General features: G+C 32.4%; 1 protein-coding gene and 1 long non-coding RNA gene across 4 annotated transcripts in view; one reads left to right on the top strand and one right to left on the bottom strand.

The window, feature by feature from the left end:
- Window positions 1–2,030: 2,030 nt before the first annotated feature.
- LOC109183706 (potassium channel KAT3-like) lies at window positions 2,031–6,377 on the bottom strand. Of its 3 annotated transcripts, none has more exons than XM_019333766.1 (12): window positions 6,047–6,377; window positions 5,536–5,938; window positions 5,235–5,450; window positions 4,961–5,122; window positions 4,820–4,877; window positions 4,420–4,737; window positions 3,894–4,133; window positions 3,697–3,795; window positions 3,578–3,610; window positions 3,308–3,493; window positions 2,552–3,176; window positions 2,031–2,369 (listed from the first exon to the last, which is right to left on the bottom strand). In XM_019333766.1, the coding sequence occupies exons 2-12, from the start codon at window positions 5,712–5,714 to the stop codon at window positions 2,257–2,259; spliced, it is 2,229 nt and encodes a 742-aa protein (XP_019189311.1). In that variant the 5' UTR covers window positions 5,715–5,938; window positions 6,047–6,377; the 3' UTR covers window positions 2,031–2,256. The 3 variants fall into 3 exon arrangements, with proteins under 3 accessions (XP_019189311.1, XP_019189312.1, XP_019189310.1); XM_019333767.1 differs by lacking the exon at window positions 6,047–6,377 and adding an exon at window positions 3,195–3,215 and having other exon boundaries at window positions 2,552–2,916; window positions 3,309–3,493; window positions 5,536–5,714; XM_019333765.1 differs by having other exon boundaries at window positions 5,536–6,377.
- The window catches only part of LOC109183707, a 26,160-nt gene continuing 15,685 nt past the window's right edge, over window positions 4,118–14,592 (top strand). The window contains exon 1 of the long non-coding RNA XR_002054602.1: window positions 4,118–4,185. This is a non-coding gene — a long non-coding RNA (uncharacterized LOC109183707). The remainder of the gene's footprint in view (window positions 4,186–14,592) is intronic.

Here is a 14,592-nt window from a genome sequence, read left to right as displayed (position 1 = left end):
ATTTCTCACTTGTATTTCGTATGCTTTTCTTACGTTCAGAGCTCTGTTGGAAGTGTCGAAATGCTTTGATCTGCTTCATTCTTCATCCTTTTATAGCTGGTTTTGAGAATTTGTCCGTTGGAAAAAGACAATCTCAAATTTGAATTCTTGTAGCCTTTGCAGAAAATCTGTAGCTTTCTCAGAAGATCATATTAAAAATAATATCTCGGACTTTGGAGATATTTCGGCCGTTGCTTAGCTCTTGGTCCATGTGAAGAGATTCTTAAAATATTTCTGATGCAGATCGTGTCTTCACGTGAAGGTGCTCCTTAAAATAATTCTGATGTAGATCATGCCTTCTGGGACTTTCATCTTCTGTGTATTTTAATCTCTCTGTATGGCAACTGATGAAGTTGTTTGTTTTCGACCAATGAGATCTCTTGATCTGGGTCTCATATTGATGGTGAGAATTCAATCCTTGATTGAAACTTCTTCTCCAACTTCAGCTCTTACTATATATAGCTTTTGAGACTTCATCTCTAACTTCAGCTCTTACCAATCTCTCTGTATGGCTACTGATGAAGTTGTTTGTTTTCGACCAATGAGATCTCTTGATTTGGGTCTCATATTGATGGCGAGAATTCAATACTTGATTAAAACTTCTTCTCCAACTTCAGCTCTTACTATATATAGCTTTTGAGACTTCATCTCTAACTTCAGCTCTTACTATATATAGCCTTTGAAACTCCATCTCTTACTTCAGCTCTTACTATATATATAGCCTTTGAAACTTCATCTCTAACTCCAGCTCTTACTATATATAGTTTGATGAAACTTCATCTCTTTTAACTTTGACTTGCAAACTGCATCTCTAACTTCATCTCCAACTTCTATTATTTAATTGATTTCGAAACCTCTGCTTCAACTTGTTTCGAAACCTCTTTTGAAACTTCATCTCCAACCGAATTTCTAACCTTGTCTCCAAGTTCTAATATTTAATTGATTTCGAAAGTTCTTTTGAAACATCTGCTCCAACTTCATCTCTTCTAAATTTGCCTTATAAAATTGTAGCGGTTACGTTTATACATGAAGCTTTCATCCATCTCGCTTGTACGGATTATTGGTCTTTGTAGCATTCTTCTTGATATACTTCTTTCTTTCCATAGATGCTTGATCTTCAAGATGACTTCATGAAATTTCGTTTGCTTCTCGTTTCTTCGTATGAGATATCTTCTTCTTTGAGTTGGGCGTGTGGACTTATTTTAGTATACATATCATATGCATACATCTTCTTCTTCGTATTTTTCCCTTTCTCTAAATTTGTTAATTTTCCTTTCATGGTCTATGACACGCCTAGACTTAATAATTATAAGATTTACGTGGTTTTATATTTCTTTTAATGATATAATTTCGTTGGTTCTATTTTTGTGCATTATACACATTTTTTCTATAGCACGTGTATGGGAGAAGAATAATAAGCAGTGGCAAACTATAGTTGTTCATCCAACCGTCGAAGTACACTATATTTCCACGACGACGAATCAAAGCAACGTTACTGGCAGCTGCGAGGCGAGCCTTTAACTCCCCGCAACGGCCGCGAGCCAAAATGTTCTTATTCTCACAGCGCAATTACTCGGAGTAACGTAACTGCACCTTGTTGAGTCGTTGATTCGATCTGGCCGGAGATGTCGAAACCTTTACGGCTTTACCGTACGTATTCCGTGAACGACGGTGATCACGTCAATGCCGCCGGTCAATATCCGAGGTCAGCTCTTGATCGCCGATCTCGTGCCTGCATTTCTATCTTCCTGTTTCGTCTCTGCTCTTTGAATTGAATTTTAGCTTTTTTTCTGTTACAATTTACGTCTTTTTACGCTTCTTTATGGTTTTGTTCCACGTGATTCGTAACTGGATATTGCAGAGACGAAAGAGAACTCAACTTTGCCTTCCACCTCTCCTGATTGGCTGATTGTCAGAATTATCATAGATCCTTCTTGACTAATTGAGTATCATGCAATGAAGAAAATGAATATAAAAGTTGATCCATAGGGTGATATACTTCATATTTGTCATTGAAACGATTGGACAGAGCTTGCCCTCTGTGATTGTTGGGAAAGGATTGATACCTTAGATTCCAACGTGATTTCTTCCTTAGGAATTTAAAGAAATTTACAATTGCTTGTGAATGATAATGCTCTCTCCCTCTGTGCACTCTACAATTTAGCCTTCTATTACTCAATTTTGGGGTTACATATCATTTTATTATAAACTGGAGTGCTATTCTGAAAGAAAATTTAAATGATCACCATCTCTGATCACACTAAAGTCATCTATTTCTGCATTCTCTGAATTTAGAACTTTTGTAAGAATCTGGATTCCAAACTTCTGACCTGCAAAATAAGTTCAGGGTGATAAACTGATCTACTAAGGAACACACAAGTGGCAGAATCATTTACTATTATTATACATTAATTTTTATTTCCATTTCCTGATTGTCAATAATATTTGATACTTAATCCATTAAATATCCAGGTTACTTTGTGCTTTATATGGAGATCAAATAAAGGCTTACTTGCTACTGCGAAAAGCTCTTCCATAGAACCAGGTAGATTTATTAGCTTCCCAAACTGCTGATGTGATGATTTGTTGCTATTTAACTTGATATGAATAGTGACTCTCTTCTTGGATTTTGACACTTGTGCATTCATGGGACAGCTGCTACTACCTGAACTTGTACAAGTGGGTCTTCTGTGGGTGGAGTAAGAACAAAAGGGGGACCTGTATCTTGTAGGCTTTAGTTGACTACTACTAGTTTCTGGACCATGAAACCTGATCTTATGCTCTTCTAATTTGTTTCGGTCTTCAAAACTTCGTAACAGGTCATACATGTTTTTGTCTCCATTATGTTCTGCTAGAGCCTTTGCCGTCCACCCTGTTGCATCAGGTCTAGTTACATTTGCTCCTTTTTCCAGCAGACCCTTAGCCACCTCAAGGTTCCCCTTGCAAACAGCTACATGAAGAGCCATTGTGCCATCTGCATCTGGTAAACTTGTGTCCGTTTCACACCTGCATCTCTGCATATTATCTTGTGCATAATATCTCTCCCCTTGCGATTCACCACCAACAGAATTGTTGAAGACTAAGTGTGGTTCTTTTTCGTGGTCCTCAGAGCCAATGTTTCCTAATGTTTGCAGTTTCTATTTTATGACAAAAATAGCCTATCATGAGTTTCATTCGGCAGAATAGTCAAGGTATAACAAAACACATATAGGAAGGAGGGAAAAGACTCTTCAAAATAATACATACATATAAATTCTCGTATATTCACCTGTAACAGATTGTTCATAATAATGCGTTCATCTTCTGGATTTGCATGAAGAATGTTCATCAAAGTTGCTCTGCTCACCCTCAATATTTGGGAAACCTCAACGGTTCGTACAGCAAATGGCTGCAGCCTTCCAAATAAAACCCCTATTTCTCCAAATAGTTCTCCTGAAGCTGCCCTTCCAAAGACCTGCCATATTTGTAGCAATAAAGAGTTAGCTGATAGTTATAGAAATATATTAAAATAAAATATTCTCATATACAAATTACTTACTTGCTCATGGCCATCAACACTTAGTATCAATTCCTGTCACCATAAATAGTTTCCTTGTTAAGAATAGAGTAAAATAGTTTTAGTTTCAAATAACATATCGAATCTATTAACCAACTTACCACTGCCCCTGAGACCATTATGTACATATCTGTTGGAGCCTCATTTTGTAAAATAACTTCTTCCTTAGGAGGAAAATACTCTGCTTCCAATTCGGGAACCTTCATTTAGGAAAAAAAAAAGTGAAACAATGAAATCCTTGTGATTTTTATGTCATAGCAACACAGAAATCGGAGTTGGGGAGGGAAAAATGAAGTACCAGTTGGAAAAGGAAATCATGTGAAACCCCCCGGAAAAGATGAACATTCTGAACTATAGGGAAAAACAGGTGGTGTGAGATGCTTGATCGAATAGCCTTTGGCAAGGCATTCAAAGTTTCTTGCTGTTTCAATGCTTCAGTTTTGAACTTGAGACAGATATGAGATAAAACTTGATCCTGTATCCGTGGCGGTAACTGGTTGCGTTTTGAAAATTCTGAAGCAGCCTTGACTGAATCCCTCTACACAAACAAAACGTTTTAAAGATGTCATAGTTTAGCACATGTGTGCAATGTGCCATATATTGATATATATAATATTCTTTTTGTTTCATTCATTCTTTGCAGTTTCATGCATTTTCTTAATATGATTTCCTGTGTTGAACTTGATCTCCTATTCTACTTTAAATGCATGTAATGTAATCATACTTTTTTCTTTTCAGTAGAAGGTGGCTTAAAGATTGCTGATTTTCCCTAAATTTTTATTATATGATGTCAATATACACACACATAAGGAGAGAGAACTTACGAAATTTCTGGTGCGGCTGGTCCAGTGAACAACAAGGTTTGTCATATTCCCAATGATGTAAGATGTCAATCCTAAGTTGAACAACATGTAAAAGATATCAAAGAGCATCTCTCTTGTGTTCTCGGCATGCAGGTCCCCATAACCGGTTGTGGTCAGTGTGACTATAGACCAATACATTGAAGTTACATATCTCACCCAAAGGCTTGCCTCCTTGAAATTTGGATATGCTGCTCCAATCCAGGTATTTTTAGGATCAGGATATCTATCTGCAATCATGTAGTTAAAGCATCCAGCACAATGTACTGCAAACAAAGTTACCTGCATTTTGACAAAAAGGCAATTCATGCATATATCAACTCTTGTACGTATTCACTCTTTAGATCGCGTACTGATGACTTACAGATATGAGTTTTGTGCAGCGTGTCCAGAAGTAGTTAAACCGGATGTCCTTCTCAAGTCTGAAGGAAAGCAAACCGGGTAGTGAGAATTTGGATAATTAGGGTAGAGACACCAAAAACAGGTTTGAAATATGTTCATGGACCTTGCAAACAGGGCGCTTACACGCCTCAGGCGCCAAAGCCTGAGCATGCTCAGCAATTTGAAGCCTAGTCCGCCACTTGTTTTGTGATCTGTGAAAAGGAGGCTGAGAGCTTGGAATGGCACAGTTGAGGCCACATCAAACATGAACCATGTTGATAAATACCTGCCAGCCATTTAGAAGAACATGGGTGTGATGAATGAATGATATAAGAAACAAAAGAGCTCTCGTGATTCATATAGTAAGTTGGAGAAGAAAATAACTGCTGCAAGCTTACCTTATTGCTATTTTCCTAGGATTATCTACAAGCAGGTATGATTGACTATCGAGGTATGCCACGAAGAATGTTAGAAAGATGTCTATTGCAAAGAAGCAGTTGACAATGTTGTCAATGATGAACAGCGCATCTTCCTTGTACGTGAGGAATGCAAACTCAAAGGGAGAAATCCAGGCAGAGTAAATGACCAGAATGACTAGAAACATCTCCCAAGCCCTGAAAGAATGAGAGAAAGAGAGAATCAGCTGTACGTTGTCCATGCCTACAAGGCCGGGGAAATAGTCAAAGGTCATCTTCTCACCTGTACCGGGGATCAAATGGTGAATTTATGCATTTTCTAAGTTTTGTAGTTTGGTTGATTCTGGCTCCAAGAGAAGGGAGGAGATCACTGGAGAAGAAACCATAATTGGTTTCTGTTTTCGGTTGTAACTCGTCAACACAGAACCGCTTTAAGCAATTTCTAGCATAGGAAAACAACATATTGCTTTTGCAGGTCTGAATCCTTGGAGAGCTCAAGGAGAAGTCTGTCTGCTAAAGCTCTTTTGATGATCAACTCTCTTTTGCGAGCTCTTTATATAGGGGAAAGCTAATAGCATGTGACACACAGGTAAAGCCTCTTATACCTTTTTAACTTTCATGTGAATGTTTTGAAAGAGTAGGGAGATACAAGGCATGGAAAGGGAATATTTATTTTTTCCTGATTTCTGTTCAACAAGCAAATGAAGAAATAATAATAAATTAAAAAGAAAAACTTTTTGATTCGAGAAAAGGCTAAGTTGTTGTGGCACTCAAAGTAGCAGACAGACACTAACCTCTTTGTAGTGCAGCTGCAAAGACAAGACAAGCTTTGAGACAGGTAGAAGCAGAGAAGGAGGGAATTGAAGGAAATGGAGGGGAGTTGGTGATAATGGTGGAAGCTTCATCATATCATCCTTAGATGTTGTGGAGGTAAGAATGATATATCGTCCCATGTGTTCAGGTCTGGGTTGAGGGAGGTCGTATAGATTGGTGATTTCATTTCAAAATTGTAGATTTTGCTCGACAGGTAAAAGCAGGACTGGATTGGCTAGCTGTTTCTTATGGCTGACACGTTCTCCAATAGCTGAGGCCTTGAGACTTAGAGGAATAACAACGGTAATTAAGAAACCCTTCCATAGAATTAATACTAGTTGGGGACCTCTGAGTATAGTATCTGTCCAGATATACGTTCTCAACTTATTGAAACCTGTGGTCTCCGATTTGGAAGAATCACATAGGTGTCATTAAGCTACAAACTACTTGGACAGTACAATACATATAGTTTAGTATAGCGTATGTATGTATGCAAGTGTTTGATTATGCAGTGCCACTATACTCGAAGGGCCCAGTTAGTATTAACTCGTTATTATTATTATTATTATTATTATTATTATTATTATAGTACAATACAGTATAGTATAGTATAGTATAGCGTATGTATGCAGGCGTTTGATTATGCAGGGAAAGCAGGACCATATATATGTGAGTGATACAGATTCCCGCCATACATACATATGGTATGATCTATCTCCACAGGGTATGTATTCTGCTCTCTTTCTAAGAAAAAGAAACGCATTACTGTGTGTGATATTCTCCGCCCGCCCTTAGAGATAACTTGTGTGTGAAACATGTCAAATCCTTATCTGAGAGAGAACACACCACAATTTCAGTTTCATTACCCTAAACCGGGTATTCCAACTACTTCAAACTGTTCAACACGGTTTTCCCTCGTGCAGAAGAATTTTCCTGGAAATGAAAACGAGTTTAATTAGTTTTTTTGCACAGTGGGGGAAGACAGGTGTGAGTTAATGAAAAAAAGTAGAGTCAAGTCTAGGACCCCATATGGTGGGCCTTAAAAGAGAGATGTCTAGATCTATAGTGAAGGGGAATGGGGCAGATTTTTTGCCGACTAGCTAAGAAGCAATCTTCTCCAGATTAAGAAGACATGTGGGTATTGTTGTTAGTTTCTGGGAAGAGGTTTGGTGGGGTGGGGTGGGATGGGGTATTCTTGATTTTAATTACGGTAATTAATTAAGACACTTCCATGCTTGATGTAGTCTGTTTAGTGTACATTGTCTGACCATAATGTTGAAAATGATGTTAAAGCAATTATCCACTGATTGCTCTTATTAGTGCTTTTGTCTCTCAGCGGTGGGTCACAGTCAAAAGGGCAGTTAGCCTACACTCTCCTTGACGGGAAAATCTTAACTGTTTTAAAAACTTGACCCTATGTAATTTCATTAACAGTAACGTAACCAATATTCAATTATTTATTTATTTTTTTACTTTTCTTGTCCCTCCCCCTCATCCATCATTATTGTGTGGACCATACTATCAAATAATATACATTCGATATACAAATGATGTATTTTTAATATATTAAAAATTTAAAATGTACATTATATTTAAGAAAAGTACATTATTTGACTATTAAAAGTATATTATTTTGTATATAATAAATTCAGTACACAAATAATGTATTTTTAGTATATATTAAAAATTAAAAATGTAGTTTTTGTTATGATCCACATAGCACTGTGTGAACCATGGTTCACACAATAATTTGTCACACTCATTATTTTTTACGTGATTATTTTGCAATTACATTGTTTTTATTTTTAATTAATTTTTTGGAAAAATGGCACTTTTTCCCTTGTGTTATATGCTTATAGCACTTTTTTCCCCTGAGTTATTCATGCATCCACATTTGCCCCCTCAATTATTATAAAAGTGGCAGTTTTCTCCCTTTATAATATTAAATGAACATTTCTACCCTTAAAATAAATATTTTATTTATTTATCTTCTTCAACAAATTATTGCTTATATGTAGGGATAACCACGGTTCGGTTCAAGGTTCGAATTGAACCGAACACTATAGCAATCAAATAAAAAAATTTCGGTTATAATTCATAACATAACCCAATATTTTGGTTTCCGTTTATTAAAATCATCAACTTGAAAAAAATGGCTCCTGAACCGTGAACCGGAGATTCAAATCAGAACAACTACTAGCGATAGCTTAAAATTAGAATTATAATATTTACAAATAGTGTATGTTTTTTTTTTCGCATTTATATTGACTCTCACATATAAGTATATATAATCGCGATTTGGTTTCTATTTTGAATCGTCGGTTCATGATTTCGGATCCAATTTGAACTGTTGGTTCAAACTTTATTCTAAATTTTTTTTATTTATTTTTAAAGTATTCAAAAAATTCAACAATTAATGCATTTTATTTTTTCAAATCGTGGTTATAATTTGTTGGAGAAGAAAAATAAATGAAATATTTATTTTAAGGGTAAATATGTCCATTTCATATATCAGGGGGAAAAACTGCCACTTAAATAATTTAGGGGGAAAAAGTGCTATAAGTATATAACATAGGGGGAGAAAGTGTCATTTTCTCTATTTTTTTTTTAAGTGAGTTTCCTGTGAGACGGGTCGGGTCGTTATGAAAAATGTAACATTTATATTGAAAAAATGTAATATTAATCAAAAATAAATTATTTATTACTTATAAAAAAATTTAATACTTTTGAGGAAAAAATTTAGTAATAATTTAAAATAAAAATGTACTCCATAATATTTAAGTTTTACTTTGAGTCCAAAACTGAACCGCAGGTTCAGGCCCCTTGGAAACTGAACCGGGTCCAATATGCAGTTAGACGGTTAGACCTCTCACATGTCGTGGTTGGTGCACACATGCCATGTATTGGCATGCAGGGAGGTTGGTCGAGTTTCGGTGCAATTTGGCAAAATCCTCTCCTCGTGTTTGATTAGTTGGAACTCAACTGCACCAGAGTGGTATGCTTCAACAATGAATTCTGAATACTACTTGACACTATCTCAATAACAGATACCAGCACAAGTTAGGCAAGAAAATGGATAGACCAACAATTGGGTAGAAAAAGTGATAAAGCTGGGATAACGGTAACTAAATTAGTTAGATTGTTGACTTGGTAATCAAAAGATTATAATTAGTTATTTGTCTTTGATCTCAACTGGATAAGCCTTATTGGTTTTTTCAATTTGAGTTGATCAAAACTGATTCATCTCATTGGATCATTTGTCAGCTAGGGTCACAAGATGGAATTTACCCACCATAATGATTGGGGATTTTCCTTACCACTCCAAAAAAAAAAAAAAAAAAAAAAAAAAAAAAAAAAAAGTGATAAAAGCTTGATGGTCACGATGAATCTTTTGATGACCAGTTCAAGAACAATTTGGAAAAGCTCAATTCCGAACATATCCAGAATGTGATCAACTGTGTAGCTTATCCCTCAAAATTGCAAGAATCTCTAATGATGAAAATTGGAGGAGCTTAACTGCGTACTATGAAAAGGATAAAAGTGTGTATAAAACAAATTACGACATCCATCATTAACACGCTAAGGTACGTACGCTTGTATTGTTTAGGTAGTCATATGAATAATAAAAAAGTTAAGATGCTGCAGTACGTGCTGTACTCTCCCTTTTTCTACCTAAATGCTTTTCTTGATACGATAAATGATTAGTTTTGACGCTATTATCATCCATCAAAGACTCTCTGTTAAAATGAACTTAGCCATATATTCCTTTTTTATTTATTTTTGTAATGGTAAATTGCATCAAACATGATATATGAATACTGGATTTTTTTTTTCACCCTCAATTCTCAAACTTCACGTACAATTAAATCACTTTGGCAAAATCTTCTATGACATAGTCTTACGAGTCAAGGGTTCTCATTCCTGAAACGGGCCAAGTTCATTATAAGCAGGGAAACGTGTCAAATTGTCTCCCTAAGTCGACCGGATAGTGTAATTGGGCCACCTAACTAAAAAAAAAACACTATTCAGATCCCCTAAACCTGTAAAATTATTTAATTAAGTCCAAGATGACTTGTTTAACAAGTTAATCTTCACATTGTTGACACGTGTCATTTTAAAAAATATATTTTTTTTTGTTTTAAAAAATGATTTATTTATTAATTAAAATATATATTATATATAAAAAATAAAATAAAATAAAATAAATAAAAAAACACAGCCACCTAAACAGCTTTGTGCGTTTTCAAAAAAAAAAACAGCTTTGTTTTTTTTTGTTTGTTTTTTTTTTTTAAATTTTATTTTTTATATATAATATATATTTTAATAAATAAATAAATTATTTTTAGTTAGGGGACCCAATTGCACTATCCGGTCGACTTAGGGGGCCAATTTGACACTTTTCCCTTATAAGTATTACTATTTTCTTTATAAGTAATACTAGTTTTTTACGCGCATTGCGCAATTGGAATAATGTCCAATGTTTTTTTTTTTTAATAAGTACTTTAAAGTATATCAAGGCAAGATTATATTAGAATTATTCATGCATAGATAATTGAATGTTAAATTTGCGTATTTAAATAGACAATTTTAAGTTTACAAATGCAATATAATATAGTCGAGATTGATTATAATGTCAATAAAATAATTGTATAGGTATGGTTAAAACCAAATACGGGACATAAGGGAGAGCAAATAAAAATTAGGTCATAAAATATTAAATATATACTAATATTGAAGAGCTAACTGCTAATTGCCAAACAAGGAAATTGTGAGATAGTTTTCCACTTCAATTTATTGTGTGATTTGAATACTCTTTTTGTCAATAAATCCCCCAAGTAGTTAATATGATTGGCATAATTATATATATTTTTTTAATTTTTTTAAAACTATTATTATTATTATTATTATTATTGTTATTGTTATTATTATTATTATTATTATTATTATTATTATTATTATTATTATTATTATTATTATTATTATTATTATTATTATTATTATTATTATTATTATTATTATTATTATGTCATTTTACATGTTAATCTAAACAGCTAATTTTTTAAAATATCTTTTTAGCAACCGTTGATATAATTCGTTGGTCAAATTCACTAATATAATCCGCTAACTGCTGATTGTCAAACAAGGACATTGCGAGGTAGTTGTCACTTTAATTTGTTGTGTGATTTGAATACTCTCTTTGTCAACAAATCCCTCAAGTAGTTAATCTGATTGGCTTTATTAATTATATTTTTTTTTATTTTTTCATGGTATAAATAAAATACTTGGTAAATAAATATATAGCATTATTTTGTATTATAACTTTGATATTTAATTAAAAAATAGTGCACAAAAAAGATAATAGACAATGTAGTGAATATAATCAATTGATGAATTTCAATTTAAAGAATTTTTACATTGGAGAAATATAAAGACAATATAACTAATAAAATTATTTCTCTTAATTAATTTATTGATAATGAATAATTTTTTTTAATAAAGACATTGTAGGGACAATGTAGCTAATATAATCAATTGATAAATTTGAATGTAAAGAATTTTATATTGGAGAAAAATAAATACAATATAACTAATGAAATTATTTCTCGTATTTAATTTATTGATAATGAATAATTTTTTTTGAATAAAAGCATTGTAGACACATAATTCTAAATTAAAGAAATGCATATTTATTATTTTTTGTTGTAGCTACTAAATTATTATTTAATTTTAATTTAATAAAAGTAAAATAGAGTACTAATTATGCCAACTTTGATTGGGATGAGGTTCGAACCTAAGACCTTTCTTATTGAAATCAATGAGTAAGTTAACCGTGAACTAACAGAAATTAACGGAAAAGATAATATTTAACGGAAAAGTTAACTGTTAATCATATTCATTAAGGATAAATTAGAAAATCTTAAGGAAAAATTAAAATCTGATCAATCTGAGCCATTCATTTGATTAAAAAATTTGAGCGCCATTTTTTCTACCCATTATAGGCCTAACTCTCTTGAGCTCTTATTAGTATAGTAGATATTTTTCCTTATAAATATTACATTTTTTCTCCATAGTAACTCTTCAACCTTGCCAAGTACTTTGTGCTCATATGGTATGTAGTGATTTCCCTCATGTGAGAGGTTCATGAGAAAGTATATTTGAAAAAATACTACAATGTAGTAGAATCAGTAACATTCAAAAAGAAAATAACTCTTCAACCCTAATACTAAATTTTTATTTAAATGTATTACGTTATTTTTAATAAAAAATATCACAGTTTCCAAGTATTGCGATTTTTAACAATTAATCATTTTTTCCTAATTAGTATTACACTTTTTCTCATAAGTAACACTTCAACCCCTAAATATTGCATTTTTTTTTAATTTGAAAGTATTATTACTTTTTTCCTTAAAAATATTATATTCCCTTATAAATAACAATTAATTTATCACTAATTAATATTAAAATTTCCATCATAAGTATAACGTTTCATATAGACCCAATCCGTCATACGGATAAAAATAAAAATATGTGAGAGGGTCTCACAGGAGAGTCATCCAACTACTTTTTATATTATTGTTATACAACTAAAAGAAAAGAGTAAGATTGAATCTAAAATTTCTTTATTCTTTATATTATATTATATATTAGATATTAGAACGTTTTTATTAAATTTTATGGAACTACTAGTTTTTTACGCGCATTGCGCGATTGGGATAATGCCCAATGTTTGTTTTTTAAAAAAAATAAATAAATAAATAAGTACTTTAAAGTATATTAAGGCAAGATTATATTGAAATTGTTCATGCATAGATAATTGAAGGTTGAATTTGCGTATTTAAATAGGTAATTCTTCTCCCAAAGGTTGAGTCCCCAACCCCAAGGGTCCCCACACTCCGACCCGACAGAGCATTGTGGAAAGTTGTAAATCACGGTGACTCAATGATTTAGCAGACAGGACCAAATGCCGGTGCGTACAAGCAATCTGCCCACTTTGGACATAATTCCCGCACTGTCGCCGCCGAGGTTCAAACCTTGGTCTCTTCTCCCAAATACTGCCCACTAAATTTACCATTGAGCTAAGCCCGTGCGGGTTAAATAGGTAATTCTAAGTTTACAAATGCAAGATAATATAGTCAAGATTGATTATAATTGTCAATAAAATAATTGTATAGGTATGGTTGAAACCAAATACGGGACATAAGTGAGAACAAATAAAAATTAGGGCATAAAATATTAAATATATACTAATATTGTTTGAGGAGATTTCGACATTAGGATTTGTGGTTAAGTTTTATTAAGACTTTAATATTAGAATTAGATTGATGGTGTAGTTATAATTCTATATTAGACTTTAATATTAGAATTAGATTAACGGTGAATTAACGGTATTTAACGGAAAAGTTAAATGGATAATCATATAATTAAGGATAAATTAGAAAAACTTAAAAGAAAAAAAAATTAAAACCTGAACAATCTGAACCATTCATTTGATTTAATAATTTGGCGATCATTTTTCTACCCAATGTTAATAATTAAATAAATTCGTTGGTCAAATCCGCTAACCGCTAACTGCTGATTGTCAAACAAGGACATTGTAAGGTAGTTCTCACTTCAATTTGTTGTGTGATTTGAATACTCTCTTTGTCACAAAATCTATCTAGTTAATATGGTTGGCTTTATTAATTATATTTTTTTAATTTTTTCATGGTATTAATAAAATACTTGGTAAATAAATATATAGCATTATTTTGTATTATAACTTTGATATTAATTAGAAAAATAGTGCACAAAAAAGATAGTAGACAATGTAGTGAATATAATCAATTGATGAATTTGAATGTAAAAATTTTTACATTTGAGAAAAATAAGGACAATATAACTAATGAAAATATTTATCTTAATTAATTTGTTGATAATGAATAATTTTTTTTGTTGGGTTCAAATCAATGAGTAAGTTAACCGTGAACTAACAGAAATTAACGGAAAAGATAATATTTAACGAAAAAGTTAACTGTTAATCATATTCATTAGGGGGCGTTTGGTTCAAGGTATCTCAGATTACCTTGGTAATCTGAGAAAGGTAATCTTAGATTACCATGTTTGGTTTAGGTAATCTGAGAGGGTAAGTAATGTAAGATTACTGCCACGTAGGAAATGGGGGTATATTTGAGGTAATGTGATTACCAAGTTTTAGTTAGGTACTGTGAGATTACTTTTCAATATTCCAAAATTGCCCTCATTTATTTCTCTTCTATTCATTACATAAACCTCATTATTCTATTATTATTATTATTATTATTATTATTATTATTATTATTATTGTTGTTGTTGTTGTTGTTATTGTTGTTGTTGTTATTGAATTACGCATTGCATTGCATTATTATTATTATTATTATTATTATTATTATTATTATTGAATTTCATCTTTACTTACAGTACACATTCAATCATCATCATCATCATTATTATTATTATTATTATTATTATTATTATTATCATTATTATTATTATTATTATTATTATTGTT

Source organism: Ipomoea nil, unplaced genomic scaffold (assembly GCF_001879475.1).
Source record: "Ipomoea nil cultivar Tokyo-kokei standard unplaced genomic scaffold, Asagao_1.1 scaffold1149, whole genome shotgun sequence".
In the NCBI taxonomy this organism is placed as follows: Eukaryota; Viridiplantae; Streptophyta; class Magnoliopsida; order Solanales; family Convolvulaceae; genus Ipomoea; species Ipomoea nil.
The sequence above is the reverse complement of the archived record's forward strand: the minus strand, read 5'-3'. Positions and strand labels throughout refer to the sequence as shown.

Excerpts from the sequence above, each read along its gene's own strand:
- LOC109183706 (XM_019333765.1), bottom strand. The coding sequence starts at position 5,714 with ATGTTGTTTTCCTATGCTAGAAATTGCTTAAAGCGGTTCTGTGTTGAC. Across the intron at positions 3,796-3,893 it reads ATGATTTCCTTTTCCAACTG|GTTCCCGAATTGGAAGCAGA; the intron begins GTACTTCATTTT and ends TCCTAAATGAAG. Across the intron at positions 2,370-2,551 it reads AGAGCTTTTCGCAGTAGCAA|GTCAGAAGTTTGGAATCCAG; the intron begins GTAAGCCTTTAT and ends CTTATTTTGCAG.